At 51.7% G+C, this 20577-nt stretch overlaps 1 protein-coding gene across 1 annotated transcript in view; it reads right to left on the bottom strand.

The window, feature by feature from the left end:
- Nucleotides 1-960: 960 nt before the first annotated feature.
- TMEM273 (transmembrane protein 273) overlaps nt 961-20577 on the bottom strand; it is a 31203-nt gene continuing 11586 nt past the window's right edge. Inside the window, exons 2-6 of the mRNA XM_069572573.1 lie at nt 10998-11051; nt 9755-9895; nt 8507-8537; nt 5901-5924; nt 961-2116 (exon numbers count right to left, since the gene is read on the bottom strand). Of these exons, the coding sequence (XP_069428674.1) occupies nt 2092-2116; nt 5901-5924; nt 8507-8537; nt 9755-9895; nt 10998-11051 (275 nt within the window). The 3' untranslated portion in view covers nt 961-2091. The remainder of the gene's footprint in view (nt 2117-5900; nt 5925-8506; nt 8538-9754; nt 9896-10997; nt 11052-20577) is intronic.

Consider the following 20577-nt stretch of genomic DNA (forward strand, 5'->3'; position numbering starts at 1 on the left):
CTGGAGTGGGTTGCCATTTCTTCCTCCAGGGGATCTTCCTGACCCAGGTGTAGAACCCGTGTCTCCTGTAGCTCCTGCATTGGCAGGAGAATTTTTTAACCACTGAGGCATCTGAGAAGCCCATAGAGATGGATACATATTTGTACTCTGTTGATTTTGCCAGGTAACTCTTTCCCATCTTCCCTTCTCCTCCAGGTACTGAGTCACAGAGGCAGCAAACCACAGCTGTGCCTCTAGACCCTGTCTGGTTGCTGAGATCTGCCACTCACTCCACCCACAGGTATTTGAGTCTCATCTGTCGCTTCTCCTTTGGGCAGGATGTTCTGCCTGTTGAGATGGGCTATCTGGGATCTGCATGTGTTCTGGGGGACTCAGAGCCTACTGGGCTGGGAGGGCAGGGTTTATCCTAGTCCTTGGCCTCTGGTCCCAAACCACAGCATAGGACAGGAGAAATGACTCTCACTCAGGACATTGGACCTACAGACACGATGATTTCTTCTGGCTGCTTCAAAAACATACCCAAGAGTTTCTGCCCCTTGGCACCTCTATCCCCAGGAGCTGCTCCCGTGAAGAGGGGCTGTCAAAAACGGCTTCCAGTAGGACTGCTACAGAAGGAAGTCACTGAGCTTAGAATTGGGGTATAAGCCGAGGAAGCCAATTGCCTGGAACCCCCGACCCATCTGCTTCCCACGGCATGTCTGCCATTAGAAGATGAGGAGAAAGCACCAGTCCTCAGCATACTTCTCTGTTCCTCACACAGGACACTCTGGGTGGGACTCAAACAAAGCTGGAGGCTGGGAGTGGTGCTGGGAAAATATGTCATGATGTGGGGTGAGGGAAAGGACCCGACATTCTATTGAGTTTATAGACATTACAGTGATTACTGAGAATCTAGAAGCATTCACTTTCAGTTCCCAACCAGCTGTCTTAATTAAAATGCTGCTAAAAGAAGCAAATCAATTATCAGATACCTTACAAGATGGTTTATTCTAACACACAGAAAATTGCTTATGAGTATCGCATTACCGCTTTAGGTTATCAGTTAACCAAGGCTGCTAATGAACTGCATTGTTATCAAGTCAGATAAAAGATGCCCTGGGATTTCAGGCAAATTATTACAACACAGCGCTTTGTTTCGAAATATAACTCATCTTTTACCACACACAAGGTGAGTAACCTAATCTAAGGAGACCCAGTCCATGTAACCACCTGGATTTCTACTGAATGAAAAGGCAAAGCGTATTCCTTAATGCAGCCCAGAAACCCAGGGGTAATATTAGGGGGAGAGAAATGTGAATGGGGCCTGCGTCATGCAGCCTTGGCTTTATGTCTTTTCCAGCTGTGTCCTCCATGATAAGGTACGGACATTGTCATAGCCACCACAAACAATCCTATAAGCATAACAATAATCCCTTGCTTTGGTATAGCTCACTACAAGCCATGGCAGCTGCTTTCTCTTTTCATCCTTTCTTGGTACCATCATTTGAAAGCTGCAGAGCTGAGGGGCCATTCCACAGCTGTCAGACCCCTTTCTCCCACTCCAGCCCAGCCTGCATTTCTTCTTTAGGAAGGTCTCCCAGTCATTTATAGAAATGGAGCCTGCCCCAAGGTTTTCACTTTTCAGTTCCCTTGAATGTTGACAGATGGATTCTTCTGACAGCTAAGAAGTTGAGGCCAACAGTTTTAGACAAGGCTGTTCACCTCTTGGTAGACTGTGGTGCTAAAGAAGCTGTGTCTTGAGTTCGGTTCTCATCCCATGAGCCGCTTGCTACTGGTAGTATCCACGGACACAATGTCATCATGAAGCGTGAACAACTCTGACACTGGAAACAAGGACAGGCAGTGAGCGTGTATCGACTTCCAAACTTTCTTACTGCTCGAAAGAGTGCTCTTACGTCCCTTTAGGCAGCCAGCTCCTTGCAGAAGAGAAGCGCTGTTTTCTTTCAGGACAGAGGTGCTGTAGACTCTGTAAGTCTATTTGCTCTGTATTTTGAGTTCCGTGTGAAGGTCCATCACCAGCTTTGGATGCTCAAATTCAAGCTGTCTCCGATGAGCAGCTGTCCAGAGTGCCCTCCTGAAGAGGCTGCTCACTCAGAGCTCAATCACATGTGCATTTCTGGAAAGAAAAAGAGCCATCTGGAAGACTCATTAACACCCAGACCTGAGCTAGGTACCAAAAGAAAGACAAAGAGACTTTTGGAGACTCTAGGATTATTAGTGGCTGCCTAAATCCAATTTTCCACCCCATCCTCCAAAACCATACAGATCAACAAGGAGAGACGCAAAAAAGTGAAGTAGTAACAAGGGTGCCTTTATGTCCTCGTTTTCCTGGGACCATCCCAGAGAATGTCTCCTGAGGATAAGTTAATGGCTGCTAATGCTGAAACGTCTTCTAACCAAATCCCACACAAATTCCTGGGGTGTGGGGGAAGACTCAGTAAAATAGGAACTGGTGCGTTTCCTTAAGGTGATCAAACATGTGTACTTTAGCCCTAAATCTAACATCTTACTCGGTGAAAACCACTGGAGAATTTTCCACAAAGGTCAGGCAAAAGACAAATATACTCACTGTTTCCACTGTTATTTAACCCTGGTGATTTTATCCAATGCAATCAGAGAGGAGAAAACAATTAGAGGCTTATTGGAAGAGAAGATCTACATTTTGGCAGATGACATAATATGATGAAAACTCAAGGAGATCAAGAATAAAATTTAAAAAAAAAACAATAAAAGCATTCAATATGTCAGCTGCTATCATGTTAATATCCCAAATCAATGGCCAAGTAGGAGACATGATGGGAAATTCCATTTACTAAAACAACAAAAACATGAAATATTTAGAAGTAAACTTAATAAGAAATGTGAAAAATCCATAAGAGTAAAATCTGAAAACTCTCCTGAGACACACAAAAACAGACTTGTGAAAAGCATATATTTGTGTCAGTGAAGGATAATATCCTCAAAAAGTCAATTGTCTTCAATTTAATATGTAAACATAATGCAATTCCAATAAAAATAGCAAGATGTTTGTTTCTGTAGCTAAATTCCGAAGCTGACTGCAAAGTTTATATGGAACACAAATACACAGGAACAGCTAGACTGAAATAGCGAGGTGTGTGGGAACCAGCCACACCGGGTAGCGCGTGAAGTCGCCGCAAGAAAGAGTGTGATGATGGCGCATGAATAGTCACAAAGCCACTGGAGAATGATGTGAAGTCTAGGAACAGCCCACCTATAGGGAGGATTTTGAGCCTGATAAAGGTGACAAATAAAATACTGGGGGAAATACAGTGATTTTGAAAAATGACATTAAGATAGCTAGAGTGCCACTTGGGTAAAAGATATAATTGGATCATGTCTCATACCATGCAGCATCCCAGATGAATCAGAGCTCCAAACAAAAACAAACAAGAACCAGAACAATATATATATGCGTATATAAATATTTATCCAATTTTATAAAAATTGTACATATGCACATCTTTTAATTAAACATAATTTTGTAAAAGGAACACAGGGAAGGTGAAACAGGAACTGTTGAAATTAATTACCTCTAAAGCAGTGGGTAGGAGCAGGGTGGAGTGGGCAGGAGAGCAGAAGGTCTCTAAGTTTACCTATTTACACGTTTTTGGTTTAAAACTATACATGTGTTTCACATACTCAAAAAATAAAATTAAAATACAAAGATTAAGAAATTAAAAACCAGCATATACGCTGAAACAAATATCTCTAAGTATATATCAAATTGATAGCATAACCACTCTGAGAAAATAATTAATTCAACTTGAACACAATGCTCTGTACACATGGAGGGCTAAATTCTAAGAACAAAGAACATTTGTAGTTGTACAGTATTGTAATTCTTAAAGTATATATTTTGTGTGTATCATAGGATAGAGCAAATGGATAAAAATATTTCTATGGTTGGGAAACAGGGCTTTCACTTTAGAGGAGGCAAAATAGAAATATGGAATGAGGAAATCTTAAGAAGAATGCTGTGATGCTGCGTTTCTGATGCATTCTGGTAAATATGCATGTGCTGACTGTCCACTGAGAAGGTCTCCAAGTGACGATGCCTCAGTAGCCATAAACACCCACTATGCGCAGATCTTGGTTTCTAAAAACTACTCATGTTAAAGAAAAGCAGGAGGGTGGAGGAGAGGGTAGGAAAACTTGAATCTAGGGGAAATGCGTGATTCCAAGTCTGAGCAGGAACAGTGTAAGGTGAGCCTGGAACATTGTGTAATTTCAGAAGTCTATGACATTCTCAGTGACTACTGGAATCCGGTCTAAAGCCACCAAGAATTGATTTGTACTGATAATGTGGGACAGTTTAAACATCGAAAAGATTCATGATGGTGATGAATTATAATGCATTGAAGTCCTTAGGAATAGTGTTCAAGAAATAAGAGAAGAATGCCAGCTATTAAATGTAGAAGGAAGGCTGGAATTAGAAACTCAGGACTTTGTGACCCTCAGTGCAATAACTATTCAAACACAGGCCACAAACAGATGTAAAACCATTGGGTGAAGAATTACTTGGGTCAGGGTGTTCCCACGGTCTCAAAGTCCCACCCCTTAGATGATTTACTCATTGCAAACGAGGGATTTTCTCTCTAACAGGAGAGATCTAGTTGTCACTTCCTCAGCCAAGCACTTAAAAGCAGTGTCACTAACAGAGAGTCTGGAGTCATGTGACTCCTGAGCAGCACACTGAAAGATATGTGCCCAGTATCACCTCTGCAGTGATCATGACAAAATTCTCAATCTGAACCTGCTCAGGAGGAAACAGACAAATCCAGGAAATAGACCGTGATTCGAGAAGCTTGAGTACTTCAAGACTGACAGTGCCGTGGGGAGAGAAAGCAACATCGAGAAAAACCAGAAAGAGACAAAATCAAGTACGGTGGCTCCTGGCTTGGAAAAATAGAGCTTTAAGAGATACCTGGGAAACAATCAGAGAATTTTGAATACAGGCTGTGAAAGAGATGATACTATTGAATTACTACCCATTTCCATTCATTTCTTACCATTCCTATCATTGTGATTATGCAGGAGATACATGATGCGTAAATATTATGATATCTACACTATTTTTTAAGTGAATCAGAAAAAAATTATGCATGCAGAGTTAAATCAAACAGAGTAAAATGTTAATTCATGGATCTAGGTGAAGGTTGCAGATGGTTTTATTGCACTGCTCTTTCAACATTTCTGCAGCTTTGAAGATTTTTCCAAAAGGACAGTGAGAACACGTGGGTGGTACATGAGGTGTGGGAAAGCAGGACTAGGGGAAGTGAGTAGTGAACCAACCATTCAGATAAACCTGAAGGAGATGCCTTCCTTCCTGGGAACAGAGCTCCTTTAGCCATAACCTCGGATCCTGTCCCCACTTCCTGAAAGGCTGTCCTATATGCTCAGGCACCGTTTATTCTGAGACTTCACAGCAGCGTCGAAAATCTGACACCTCAGCCAAACTGATGGCTTGATGACACAAAGAAAATTCTGGATTTTTTTTTTTTTCATCAAATGGTTTAAGCTGGCTACAGTTGACTGGCTTCTGTCAGAGAAGGTCTTGGAAAACCAAATCAAATAAGATAAAAATTTAACCATCTTGCTGTTAAAACCTAGTTTTCTCAGCTCTCATGAGGCAAATGCCCCACAACTTCATTTAAAATCTTGCCAAAGTACTGCCAGATTAGGGCTTGCCACAAGTGTCCCGAAGAGATGCTGATTCCTGACCTCACAGCCAGCCTGACACCACGACTTCTGGCCCATGCCCAGCAATCCCCCTCCCATCCTGCAGGGGTCATGCAGGAGGGCCTCCAGCCTGCACAGGACAGGAAAGGAACTGCCTTCCCTCCTTTCGATATGAGCCATCCCTCACTCTTACAACTCACCTTTCGGAGAAATTGAGGTTTAACCTGCAAAACAGGAAGACAGGATGTTTACTAAGTCATTCCTAGACGACCAAAAGCAGGGGCAAAATTCTGCTGCGGGAGAATGGCTTGCATGTCCTCTGCGTTTCCATCCTCGGGTCTATTGGCTTCCCGACTAAGGCTGACTCCATCTAGTGTCAGTTTGGGAAACTTGAACTGTGTCTTCCTTCTCAGTAGAAGAGCTCTGGTGTGATAATGCCGAGGACAGTTCCCTGCGCGTGGTGGGGAACAGATGTGCGTGGTGGGGAACAGATGCAGGGGAACCCCCATCCAGCCATTAACTCCCAACCACCCACCTCCCCGCATCTTTCCTCTCTTCCCTGCCTTCCTCTGCCCCTGCCTTCCTCCTGTACCCTTCACACTCCTCCTCTACTTCACTCCCTCAATGTTTATTGTGGGGTGACTATGGCAGCCACCTCCCCTGGGTTATGGAAATTTCCCCCTACAGCTCCAATGTATCAAAATAATTCAGAACATCCAAATGTACAAAAGGGCTTCCTGGTGGCTCAGTGGTCACGAATCCACCTGCTAATGCAGGAGACACGGGTTCAATCCCTGGATTGGGAAAAATGCCTGGAGAAGGAGATGGCAATCCACTGGAAAATCCCATGGACAAAGGAGCCTGGCGGGCTATGGTCCATGGGGTCACAAAAGAGTCAGACTCAACTGAGCAACTAAACAACAAATATACCAAACAGATGCTCCTCCGACCTGATCATAGGTAGGAGCATGAAGCCATAGTAACTGTCCATTCAGTGCTCTTGAGTTGGTTTGTGATGCACTGTTCACAGCAGCATCTTCACACGCAGCATCTGTGCGTCAGGCCTTCACTGTGAGTCATCACAGCCTGCCACATCCCTTCCCCAGGCACGCACATATGCATGTCCAAAGCCACCAGGATTAAGAATGGGGTGTTGTGAAATCTTTCCGTTTTGTGAATCCCATGACTAAGAGGTCCCTGAATCAGACTTTACACCAGTTCTGGGAACTTCCAGGGGGCACTGGAGCTTCCAAAGCATGATGCCTTAACCCAAAGTGTCCCCCGATGAGTGTGAGCTGTTTGGATGATCAAGATAGCACGGCTCATGGGTGGTCAAGAAGATCGCTCTGTTAGAACCTCCCCCAGCCCACTCGATCATCCTGACACAGGGCCAGAGCTGGCCGCTGCAGCCTGCAGCCTCATGCCAGGGTGCCTCAGCCACCCAGTAGAGGGCCCCTGAGACCGTGCTGTGGGCAGAGACCACCATCACAGGCACAGCTCACCCATCCAAACCTGACCCCATCCTACACGTCCCACCCCGGAGACGAGCTGGGCCCCAAAGGCAACGCAGATTCTGGGTCTGGGGTTCATCTATACTTTCCCAGGTCCCCTCACCCCCACCATCAAGAGCTTTAAGGTGAGGTAAGGTGAAGTCGCTCAGTCATGTCTGACTTTTGCGACCCCGTGGACTGTAGCCTACCAGGCTCCTCTGTCCATGGGATTCTCCAGGCAAGAATATTAGAGTGGGCGTTAGGTCCTCAGAAGTTACTGACAGACACCATCATCTGAAGGAGAGCAGAGCCTCAAGAAAGTGACACTATTGAGAAAATCCATTTCCAGCTCATCCCCAGGGCATCCCCCTGACTGCGGCGTACCACACGTCCATCTCTCCTTCACCCATAGATCCACACACTTCGTCAAGAGATGCTGCCTTGTACTTACCAAGCCCCAGGTCCCAGGGAAGAACTAGAGGGGGGACTGTGCTTTGCATCCCTCTAAAAGCCCACCAGCCCGTCTCAACTCAGATTCTGCCCCAAATACCAGTCACTCACTGAACATTTCCTCCACAAGGAAGTCTCCAGAAGCCTCAGACTTACCATATTAAAAAAAGGCAGCCACCAACATAGCCCACTCCACCCGGCCCGCCGTCCACCCCGGCTCGACTGCTTGCTTCCCAGAGGGCCTCCCCAGCTAGGGCCTCCCCACTCCAGCAAATGCTACTGCGTCTTCATTCTGGCCTGCACCTTCACCCTGCCCCAAGAGACTGGCTGCCTCCTTGGTCTCACTCAGGTCCTCATCCCAGAGGGCTTCGCAGTAGCTTGTTGCTACCTGAGTAAAGAGCATTCCATACCAAAGCAGCAAGCGCAAAGGTCCTGAGTTAGGATTGTCTTTGGAGGACAAGGGCTCTATACAGAAGAGCAATGTGGCTGGGTGGCGGCAGGGAAGCTGGAAGCAGAGTACGTGTAGTTTCCCAGCTGGGGCATGGCAGCAGCCGGGGACACGGTCACGGGGGTGGGCGATCCGCTGGGGGGACTCTGTGCAGGAGATAAGGCAAAGTCTAACCCAACAAGTGCAGAAAAGAGCCCAAGCTTACTTTGACTACTTAATACCCTGTGGGCTCCCCCACTCTCATGACACTTGAGGGCTGCCCAAAGGAGGGGAGCGTGAGGAGAGGGAGGCCAGGGGTGCACCCTGGTCCCCTCGGAAGCATTTCAGAGTGGGAAGAGGGGCAGGGATGTCAGGCAAGGGCGAGGGATGGGTGAAACAGGATGAATACGAGGAGGACACAAGTTGGTAGTGACCTTACCTTGCAGTTCTCTTCTTTAGTGCAATGGTCTCTAAACAGAGAAAGCAGGCTGTTAGGACGGGGGCATGGTGATGGTGGTGCCACTCTCTCGGTGCCAGGCCAGCAGGAGGGGGTCAGAGCCCACCGGACTCGGGAGACGCTGAGAGGTTCCTGGGGTTGAGGCCACTGAGGGGGTGGCCTTGGGCTGAGGGCTCTGCCCCCTCCCCATTAGCACTGTCAAAGCTTCTCTACCCAGCCCCTCCCCGAGCCCCCTCGCTCAGCACCCGGGGAAGACTGCGGTTTCCCAAACAGACCCTCCAGCCCCTGCCAGGTGTTCATCCCCTTCTCCCTCCGTGAGGATGCTGGGCCCTCCCACCCGCAGGAGATTTAGGATACCTCTCAGTGTGCTGAAGACACTATTTTCTCTTCCCCTTATTCCTAGGGATACAAAATCAATGGCAGGTGAGCTATGACCAATTAAGTTCCCTGTGCAGTTGGACACCCTGGAAGCCCCCAAATGCAGTCTCCTCCTTGCCCTGTCTCTGTTTTTGGATATCTTTACAGATAATAATCACATTTTCAAGAGACAGGGTGAGAGTCCTTCCTCCCTATCCTCTGGGAACCGCATTACCATCCCATTAAGCAGCCATATGGGTGATGGATTTTGCAGGTCCCCCCTTGAGAGACAAGGGTGCGAATCAACGCTGTATTTTGCTACTGAGTGTTCAGCATCTACCCAAGGACGCGGATCTCCACAGCTGCGACAGGGTGTGGAGAACCATGCTGGGCGCTCATAAGCCCAGCTCTGCTCGGGTCATGAGCAGACACTCAGCATCACTCAGTGCAGGGCCTGCCCAATTTATGGGGGAAAAAATGCAATCTGGCCCAGGTCATCAGTGCCGGCCACACCTCCCACCACCCACCCATGCCAGGAGCAGCCTCACCACTTCCTGGGATTGATTTCATCTCATCACATCATTTGGGTAAAAGGAAAGAAATTTCTGTCAGAAGCCAGCTCAGCTCCCTTCCCCACATTTCTCCAAGAAAACTGATTCTTAAGAATATCAAGTATGATTAAACGGAAAAGTACAGAGACAGAAGCAGAGAGAGACAGAGACACAGAGAGGTCACTGCATTTCTTTCCGATCCATGATTTTTATCCTCTCTATAGTCAGTTTTACCCTCAGAGCCTCACACCGGATAACCGGCCAGAACATGTCTTGTCTCAGGAAAGGGCAGAGCCAGGCCTGAGCATCACTGTTTCCTTACCGCTGAAGCCTGCATTTGCGCTTCTCAGGTCAGAGGAATCATCATCAAACATGTGCTTCCTGACCAGGCAGAACTTCAGGGCCAGGAAGCCGGCCGATATGGCGATGCCCACAGCAGTCCCGATGATGGCATATTTGATATCTGGAGGGCAGGGAGGAATTGAACAAGGGGCTTTAATCAGTCGTCACCCAGCAAAAGTCTTCCACAGCTCCCTTCATGTCAGAATGAAGTCCAAAGCCGTATACTTGGACCTTTACACTACATAGTCCAGCCTGCTGCGTGCGTGTACGTTCCGTTACCCAGTTGTGTCCAGCCCTTTTACAACTTCACGGACTGCAGCCCACCAGGCTCCTCTGTCCATGGGATTTCCCAGGCAAGAACACTGGAGTGGGTTGCCATTTCCTCCTCCAAGGTCCCTTCATGACCCAGGGGTTGAACCCGCGTCTCCTACATTGGCAGGCAGATTCTTTACCACTGAGCCACCTGGGAAGTCCCAACCCACTGAGGCCAGCCTAATTTTCCAGTCTCCTGGGAACATGCTCCTTCCCTACCCCTCCAGCCACGCTGCATCTCCTCCTCCTGGAACTCCAGCCCTGGTCCCTTCAGCTGTGGGAATCGTTCCCAAGTGGCGGGTGGCTCCTTTCTCTGTCTTCTTGCAGCCATCTGCACTTATCCCTGCATCCACAGCTCATCCATGTGTATGTCGATAGCCTGCTCTGGTGAGTATGCTGACGGCAAATGAATGAGTCCCTGACTCCATCCTAAGGGGCCTGCAGTCAGCAGCGGAAGACAAGAGCTCACTCGAGGGCCAAGTGACAAGGTAGGCTGATGTGGAAACTGATAGTCTTCCCAGAGAAGATGACATGGAAGGCATGCCATACGTGGGGAGCTGAGCTCGGGTGGAGAGAGGCTGGGATGGGGCAAGTGGAGGGAGGCACTGGCCAGGGCAAAGCCTGCTATCTGGGGGCTCACGGCTGCAGTGCAGGGCTGCCTATCTCATAGAGAGTGGACAGAGGTGGCCCTGATGACTCATGTCGCCTTGGAGGACAGGCCCTTATTCAGTAGCACACCCCCAGGACAGAGCCATGTTAACCATTCAGACAGGTCTCGGGGTGAGCTCTGTCCTGGTGCCATGATGACTGGGAGGAAACAGGCACCAGGATGCCCCACCTGCCCATGCATTTTGGAGTCCCTCCTCCTGCCCCTCAGCCCTGCATCCAGAATCCACTGGGCCGCCACCTACCAGTTTCAGCTCTAGCAGGCTTGCCTGTTGCTAACACTTGAGCGGCCCCAACATCTGCAAAGACAAAAGCCCCAAATTTTGGTTAGAACAGAACTGCTGGCCAAGATCAGGCCGGGGGTCTCAGGCCGAAGCCCTGCCCCAGCCGTCCACTCCAGTAGGTCTGGGGAAGTCTGCCACAGGGAGCCTCCTGCTCGGCCACCACACTCCGGAGCAACAGAAGTGGTTCCTGGTTGCCACAGTGTCCGGGAGCTTTGCTGGGAGGTCAGAACCTCTGCCAGAGCGGGAGTGAGAGTGCACTGAGTTCAGTTAAACCAGATCCTTTCAATCCCATCAGAAGGCCGCTTTTTATTTCATTCATTTTACAAAAGATCTCCTGTTTTAGGTTAACAGGTTTTTTTAGCTGTCAGTTAAACCAGCTCTTCAACATGGTCTCTAAGACCCACACCGGGATCCCCGCCTGCCTCTCTAGTTTCTTCCTCACTCCCGAGAACCCTCTCTCTCTGGCCAGACTGACTGATTCCAGCTCCCTGCCCAGGCCGGGACCAGCTGCCCTCGACCCACACCCTTTGCCCAGCTCCGTCTTCTCCCCTATTCCTTCTTTACCTCGTCTTGGTTCTGTGTCATTTCCTCCTGACACCCCACACCTGGCTTAGCTGCCCCTCTGGGTGCTTCACAGCGGCTGTACCTACCCATTGTAACTGACCACACCATTTATTTAAGAACATTACATAGCGTTGCTGTGTGCCGGGTACTGTCCCCAGAGCTTCTCAGCTGTTCACCCACTGATGGGTCTTCTGGCTGGTCTTCCCCCGAGGCTGAGTGGCGCCCTGTGGAGTGCTTCATCCCCAGCATTTGACACGGTGTCTGGCCCACAGGAGGCATTAATAGACATTTGATGAATAAGTGAATGATGGTAACAGAGCGTGCTGCAGGGGGGCTCACTCTTCTAGCCTAGACTTGAAGCCTTAAGATAGGAGATGAGACTCACAAGCTGGACCTTGGTCCCTGAAGACGGGCTCTAGAAGAGCTAAGATGGATCCCCAGGCCTTGTAAAGGAAAGCGTGCATTACCTGGCCACTTACTCTGAGGCAGACGTTGGGGGCAGCACCTGCATTAACACATTCAATATTCAGAGCAAGAGCTCTGTGAGACAGGCACTGCCATCCCCACCATTCGCTGAATGAGGAATGCACTGAGAACTTGATGTGTCCAAGGGCCAAAGACAAGTGGGAAGTGGCAGCCCTGCCACCTTCACCCAAAGCCCTGTGATGCCTTGAGAACTCACATCCCAGGCGGCTAACTGATAGAATGATGCCAGGACCGTCAAGACTGAGGACTGGAGGGCTGAGACATGGGCAGGTGAGTGGTGAGACCCAAACTTGATTCTTAGGCTCAAATTTCCAGGCAAGGCAGAAGTCCCTGTTGGTCCTAAAAGGGAGCAGCTGACTTCATTGAGAGGGACCACATCTTCCCCAACTTAGCTCCAGGAGAAGTCCACCTCCTGAGTCCTGACCTCATGGAGGGCAAACGGTGGCCACTCAGTCACCAAAGTGACAAGACGTCCGTGTGACCACGCTCAGAGCTGCCCAGGGGTTGGGCAGACACTCCACAGAGGACATCTTCGCTGAGTGCCCTGGTGGGGAAGGGACCTTTGTAATAGACTGTCGGGGTTTTCTGATGGCCTCGCCTGGTGATGAAAAAGCTGGAGGACTCTGAAGCAAAAGTATACAGCCTTGTTTTAGTCACTAGTCTTCTTGGAAATCTGGCGACTTCTGTTACTGATGGACCCGCGTGGGGCCCATCCACTCACTCACACACCACAGACACCACAGGGCGCAGCATGGCCCTGGTCCCATCAGTTCTTAGAAGTCCCCACTGAGCTTCCTTGTTTCTCTGCATTTATCCTTCACGTCAATCCTGCCGCTCTAGCCAGGTGGAAAACCTTTCTGGGGATTGGACAACGCCTTGTATTTCACACGTGGTAGGGCTAGGCTGCTAGAGTCGCTGAACGGAACTGGCTTCTGGGCTGATGCTGGAAACCCTGACGTGTGTGCTGCTTGCTCACGAGGGGGCCTTTCCAGCACCAGTTTCCCCACGCGGCCTTTACTGGGCAGAAGGCAAGGGACAGGGAAGGCAGGAGCCAGTGAGTGGGGCCAGGGCCACGAAGGGCCAGCCTCTCCCCCTGCCCGCTCACACACAGACACTTCTCCTGGGCCCCCCCTCAGGGGTCTTCTCCCAGTGGCCACGGCTCTGCATGACCATCACACAGCATAAAATCCTTATATGAGCCTGAAATGAAACTTGAACAGGGAAAGAAGAAAGGACGTAGATCAGAAAGCATGGAAAGGTGGAAAGAGTCAGAGAGACGCAAGGGGGGACACACACAGGCGCTCTGCCAGAGAAGCTCAGGCTGCGGACGGGCAGGCGGAGAAGGGGAGAGAGAGAGAATGTCTAGCATCCAAGAAAGCCTGGCCCTGGCCTTCCCAGTAGCACCAGGCCCCCAGTCCTCACCAGGCTGCCCAGCAAATGCATCCTCCTGAATGCCCCACTCTTCTGCCCCTCCCGGGCAGGGGCCCCTGGCTCAGCTCAGCTCCCATTCTCACCCCCACAGGCTCAGGCGCCTTAGACCCCTCCCTCCATGCTCTCTCCTGGGTCCACCCCAGGAGAGGAGGCTGCTCCTAGTCCCTGACCCCAAACAGGTTCCCTGGGCTTCAGGGACTGAGTGAAGTCCAAGGTTAGAGACTGAGAGAGTGTCCTCCCTGGGGCTGCAGATCAGACAGCCGCAGGCGCCAAGCCCCAAGAGTGGGCCACGCTGTGCACTCCATCAGCCATCTCCCATCTCAGTGATTCCTGCTAGCCATCCAGACAGCCACTTGGCGGCAGCCTTTTCCCTCCTCAGGGAGGGAACTCCTCCAAGCCACCCTCCTGTGCTCAGCATCTTGGCCTTGCCTGCTAAGAGCCCTTGGCGAGGGCCTGTCAGAGCCGCACATCGGCCACCCCACCCCAGCCTCCTGCCAAGATCATCACCTCCTGCGCTGCAGACCCTTGCAAGCCCCCAAGGACGGTTTCCCCTGGCTCTGCAAAGTAGCTGGAGGATGGCTTGCTGGTCTGCGAGCATAGCCAGAGGCCTCCTGACTGCTCCTGCTCAGGTCTGTCAGAGACACAAGAGGAAGCCACACCATATTTTATTTACTGAAATTCTCTGGGTTCTCACACGCAAACATGAATTGGCAGCTTAGTACCCAGAAAACAGTCTCTCAAAGCCTGGGGATAGTTCAAGGGGGTTGAGCAGGGGCTGACTGAACCGAGCCTGGTGTCCCAGGGGGACGTGGGGACCCTCTGACTGATAAATTCACATGGCTGTAGTAGGCACATGCATGCATACATGCTAAGTCGCTTCAGTCGTGTCCAACTCCTTGCAACGCTATGGACTGTAGCCCGCCAGGCTCCTCTGTCCTTGGGATTCTCCAGGCAAGAATACTGGAGTGGGTTGCCACGCCCTCCTCCAGGGGATCTTCCTGACCAGGGATTGAACCCACGTCGCTCATGCCTCTTGCATTGGCAGGCACAGTGCTGCCCAAATCTGGCTTGACAGTCACCGCCACACTAGGGCTGTCCACACTGAGCCAGGTGCAGCGTGCAGGAGCCAGGGTCCTGGGGCACAGCTTTTGCTGGTGTGCAGAGTCGGACATGACTTAGGGACTAGACAGCAGCAGCAGCAGAGCAGAGAGTAGGGGTGCTGCCTCTAGATGGGCCTGCTGAGGTTCCAGGGCCTCTACCTGCACGGTCTCCACGCATACTCATGTCCAGCCCTGCGCCCCAGCACTCTCACCAAACCACTCACCTGAGGCTACGCCTGCCCAGAAGATGGAGCCTTTTTCTAAGATGTCCTAAGACACCATTACAGCTCTAGGTCTAGACTGGCCCTTCCTCCCAAGCCCCCTTTGGAAAGGCAACTGACAGAGACCTGACACCCCAGCCCTCCCTGCAAAACAGCCAGTGCCCCGCCCCTCTCTGCAGCCGTTCCCCCTACAGAGCACAGCCTGCTCCCTGCACGTGGTTTCCCAACAGGAAGGAATCTCCTGCAAGAGTAAATAGTCCTGAGGCCTGGAGGCTCCCTGGGTCCCCCTCCTCCAGGACTGGGAAGTTAGCCTCAGAGGAAGACGGAGGCAAGACTGCTCCGGGGAGTGAGTGGAGGGCACAGGGCGGCCTGCCCCACCTCAGCTGGAATCTGCCCCTGAGAGCCCATCCCCACCATCCAGTCCTCCCGAGCCGCCCACACCTGTTGGGTCCACCCTTCCTGGGAGCTGGCCCTCTTCACCACCCTTATTTGGGCAGAGCCAGGCTGTGTGTTTCCAGCTGTGGGGCAGTGGGCGTGCGCGCCCACTCAGATGTCATTCTATAAGTATCTGGACTAAAAATAGGGAGAGGCTGCCCTAAGTGTTTGTCAACTGATGCCTGGCCATCTTCATCTTGAAACTTAAATATTACAGAAGGGCTCCTAACTTTAGATCACATAAATTCCAGTGTTCTCGGATCAAGGAAGGGGTCTCAGATAACTAGAAAAGACATCTATCCTCTCCTAACAAAGTGCACACCCAGGAGTGAAGTACGTTCGGTGAGCTCCGCATGGCCCTGGTGACCAGGGGGATCCAAGTGCTCTGGGACAGAAGACCCCGGCGCCCCATGAAGGAGCGCGCGCAGCGATGGAGAGACAAGGCTGGCACAAGGAAAGGTCACAGTGCCGCGGGAGCTGCCCGGCATCCTCCTGCGAGTCTGCGCCCCAGGAGCCGGAGGAAGTCGGAACAGGGGTGTGTGGGGTGAGCACTTGCCGCGTGGCCCTCCGCATTTCCTGGCCTCTTGGCTGCAGGCAGCACCTTGGTTTTCTTTTGTGGAAGCACCTCCCTTTGATTCCCTTGAGGCTGGTCCCAAGATGGATGTGTGAACCATCCTGATTAGTCAGATATGACATCTTCCAGTCAGCAGTGACTGGTCAAGGGGTGATCCTACTCAGGCCAGTAAGACTCAACCCTGGGACTTTGTGGAAAATACTGAGAAAGAAGAATGTCTTCTGAAATTGGTAACTGTGGGGTTGAGGGAGACCCACAGGCTTGAGGGAACATGCTGAGTCTGAAACCCCCACTGACTAGGGTCACGCTAGGTTTAGGTCCGGAGAAGGCGATGGCACCCCACTCCAGTACTCTGGCCTGGAAAAATCCTATGGACAGAGGAGCTTGGTGGGCTGCAGTCCATGGGGTTGCCAAGAGTCAGACACGACTGAGCGATTTCACTTTCAGTTTTCACTTTCATGCATTGGAGAAGGAAATGGCAACCCACTCCTGTGTTCTTGCCTGGAGAATCCCAGGGATGGGGGAGCCTGGTGGGCTGCCGTCTGTGGAGTCGCACAGTCGGACCCGACTGAAGCGACTCAGCAGCAGCAGCAGCAGGGTTAGGTTTAGTCGTTAAGTCGTGTCCGACTCCCACCAGCTTCTTCTGTCCATGGGATTTCCCAGGCACAATGGTTGCCATTTCCTTTTCCAGGGGGTCTTCCCAGCCCAGCGATTGAACTCTGGTCTCCTGCATTGCAGGCGGACTCTTACTGCCTGAGCCACCAGGAAGGTCAGGCTAAGACCAAATCTAAGACAAGTTTTGAGCCTCTGAATCCAGCTGCGCCTAAAGCACCTCTTCTTGACTTCTCAGCCACCTCAGTAAGGAAGCACCTCTTTTATCTTATAGTCTAACCTGAGCTAAGTGTCACCTGCAAGCATCTTGATGACTTATGTGGCAGGTCCTTCACACAGCAGAGTGTGCTGGCTGTGAACCAGGAGCTCACAGCACAGCCTTAGATAAACCCAACTACGATCCACCAGCTAAGCAAACCTATGTGCCTCTGGGCCTTTGCACAAGCTGCCATTTGATGCAAAACCTTTCTTGTCTCCATGGAAAGCTCTTGCTTATCCTCCAAGACATAGCACAAAGTCACCTCCTCTGGAAGTCCCCTTCTCTCTGCTGGCTCAGGATCCCCCTGCAACCTCATCACATATCTGCCCCTGCTCTGTCTACACTGTCCTGCAGAATGTTCTAGGGCATGAACTTCCCAGCCCCAGTTCCTCCCCAGGCCCAGGATGATATGTGAGACTCCTCAGAGCTTAGTTTCTCCTCCAGGGAGGTGCAAGAGGAAGGTGAAAGGGGAGAATCTTGAACTGACAGGAAAGATTACCCAAAATTACTGTTAAACCAGAAGTGGCTTGTGTGATAAGATCAAGTTTATAGCACTGAGTGATATAATAAGGGCTCAGGAGGAAGTGAAGTTCAGCCACAGAGAACAGATCTGGGTAACAGCATCTCCTATGACTCTGAGGCCAGGAACACCCGCGGACCGCTGCTGTTGCTGTGGATACACCTGAGGCCCTGGTGCAAGCACCACACAGCCAGATCCCACCAGGAGGAAGGATCAGAAAGGGGAGCGGAAGTGCAGAGTGAGCGGGGCTGCCCTCATTATGCTTCACGTCATGGAAGAGCCTGGACCTCCCTCTTCTCGCCTGAACGCGGGCCCCGACACACAGAATGGACTCACTCAGACAGCTTTCTTCCATCCATTTGTCCCCAATCCTTCCTGCAATGGAAGCTGACCCCGGGTCCCAGCAGGATTCAGGGCACACTTCGCTAACTGGGCTGGTTTGGGGGCTTTGGGCGCTGGCAATCCCGTCCCTCCTCAGAGCTCACAGATGATGGGTCTTCTCAGAAAAATCCAGGTCAGTGGCCCTGGCCCTTTTGCCCCTCCCCGGGGCTGTTAGATGCTAGAAATTAGACATGTGAAACTCTAACAGGATGGAGGCTCTAGTCCTCTCCTGAGCAGGATGCCAGAGGGCTGTGGGTTGGTATGGGTTATGCAGTGGCCCCTGCTCCCAGTGGCTGCTAGCATTGCGCTGGAGTCTACGGCCTTCCTCTGACATTCTGTGACGTACAGGAACCTCAGGTTCCCGGCTCACAAACCTAGAAACCATCTTGACATTGCTCTTCTTCGATACCCTTTTCCCGTCTCCGTAAAGAGGCCGCAGCTGCCAAACTTCGAGTAAACAGGACATTGTCATTCCTATCCCAGAGCTGTGCATTCCTTTCTTCCTATGAAAGCACCTAGACTTTGGGCGGAACACAAACCTGCAAAGCTGCGCAGGTTTGAGAGACGGAAAGCAGAAAGAATGCAGAGGACCTAGGAGAACCTCTAGATGGCTCCACCATGGGCCATGGGGACGGGACGCTGTCTTGGCTTCCAGGGATCCCCATTCAGGGCAAGAGCACGCTGAACCAGACAGACCTTTCGCTCCCAAACCCAGCTCAGGACCTCCCAGGCCCTGGACTGCAGTGGGCCCTGGAGACTCCGGGAAGATGGGCAGTGAGTAAGGAATTCCATGCAGGGGGTTCTTCCTAACACAGAGAAACATGCAGCCGTTAGCATCCAGGAGGACTTAGGGGGCCCTAACCCAGCCTGGGGCATCCGTGAAGGTCCCCAGGAGTGAGCGCTATTTAAAAACAAAAGGGAAAGTTGGACGAGGCCTTGGGAATAAAGAGAGTGGCTCAGTGGGTCAGAGCAGTGAGGGGGGCATGGGTAACTGAGGCTCTGAGTGCTTTCCAGAGGACGCGGATGGGACAGGCAGCTGGGCAGGACCTGGAAGCAGGAGCCTACGGAAGGCCCCCAGAAGGGTGGAGGAGCCCATCGGAGGCATCAGAACACGAGGGGAAACGCCTCCAGCTTCCAGAAATAGCCTCATAATTAAGAGGAAAACATTAATGGCGGGTGACCAGACGGTATCAAAACTTGTGACCACTTTGTTTTTTCCTGAGCGATCTTCGCTAATTAATTCTTAAAGATTCACACACTGGGATTAAAACACTCAGCTGCAGAAGCCAAACTGATCAATACCTTTCCAGGCTAATGGAGGGGCTGGAGGCAGGGAGCCGGCTCTGGCCCAAGGTGGAACCAAGGGTGCTCCAGGCCCTCAGAATGCTCCCAAAGGGGTAGGAGGCCACAGGGAGCTCCAGCCATGCTCAGTGAGGAGTGGTGATGCATAAATGCTATCACACCCGTCAGAAGACCTGCTGAATTCTCAAGGGGGTCAGAGGTGCTTGGAAGCTGGGAGGAGCTTGAGGCTGTCCTGGTGGGGTGGGCAGTGATATCCAGGAAAGCCTGGGTCAGAAGACCCCCCAGTTGGAACACCCAATCAATTCTGCACTCACCAGTGGATGGGTTCACTCCATCTTTGAATGTCTCTGGTGCAGGGGGGGGACATGAAACCTGCCCATGCCCCCATGGTGGATGGGAAGGTGTGACGCTTGGAACCAGAGCATCTGTGTCCCCTTTCTGCCTCTGCTTTGCGGCTCTCGTGGCTCCCAGCTCAGGGGCCCCTGTGCAGTGGGGCTGACCACAGGAAGCCTGCCTGGCCACACAAGGACTGTGACTGCAAGGATCCCCTCACAGGAGGGTGGTGTAGACTGACGTGTGGGCAGGAACCATCCTCCACGGGCACTTGGCCACTGCTTGACACGGCCTCAGCTTGCCAGCGGGCTGCAGGACAGGCAGGGACAGAGCATATCAGGAGGGGCTCTGGAGAGGCACTCGGAGCAGAAAGGAGCAGGCCCTCCCCATCAAGGTCTCAGGTCCCTGCTGTTGCCTCTGAGAGACTAGGGGGTCCCAGGTGGGGGACGGCCCACCCCCTCAACACAGGAGCTTCAGACCAGAGAAAGCCTGTCTTCAGGAGCGATCTCAGGGCCTGCCTTTGCAGAGAGCAGAGGAGGCTGGAAGCAGAGAATAACTAATTAATGATGGTAAAGTATTGTGGAAGAGGAAAGCGCTGCATAACCGCTAAGTGGTGGGGTTATTATCATTCATGCAGTATTCATAGCGTGCTCTTCAGCCTCTGGGAAGCTTCGCTTTGCAGTCCTCGGGGACTTGGTGGAAGAGGGCATGTGCCCAGGGGGGCGGAGCTGTGGGATGACAGCTGGCCTAGCCCTCAGGGAAGGGGTCTCGAAGCTGCAGAGGAAACAGCCACACCCAGCCAACGAACGTCCAGGGAGCTTGGCAACTCCGAGCCGTCTGTCACCATCACTGGGCAGCACTGTGTGCCAAGGTCTGTGTCAGGCACTTCCACCGTAATCTTTTTAAAGGCCGCTTCTAACATTTGCAGAAACCAGGGCACACCACAGATCTAAATATTTGAAGATTAGAGATCAAGCCACACACAGGGCTCAACCCACTCCCTCCAGCATGGCCCTGTGGTCCACCCTCCAGGGCTCACCTTCTGGAAAGGGAAGCTCAGCCCTGCCTCTGGCCCCAAGGGCTGCCAAGGTCTTCTGAACAGAGCAGGGTGAAGTCAGGCTTGACCTGGACCTCCTGGAAAGACCAGATCCCCAGGATTCAGGATGGAGCCTGGCTCAGTCTGACGCCCCCAAGGGCCTCCCACCAACCAACAGCCTGCTTCTGCCATTGGACTCTTGGGCAACATGAAGACATCGCCCCACACTGGACCACCAAGCAGAGGGAGGAAGTGGAGCCACCTGGGAGCTGGGTCTGCATAGGAAC

The sequence above is a fragment of the Ovis canadensis genome, chromosome 25 (genome assembly GCF_042477335.2).
Source record: "Ovis canadensis isolate MfBH-ARS-UI-01 breed Bighorn chromosome 25, ARS-UI_OviCan_v2, whole genome shotgun sequence".
Classification (NCBI taxonomy): Eukaryota; Metazoa; Chordata; class Mammalia; order Artiodactyla; family Bovidae; genus Ovis; species Ovis canadensis.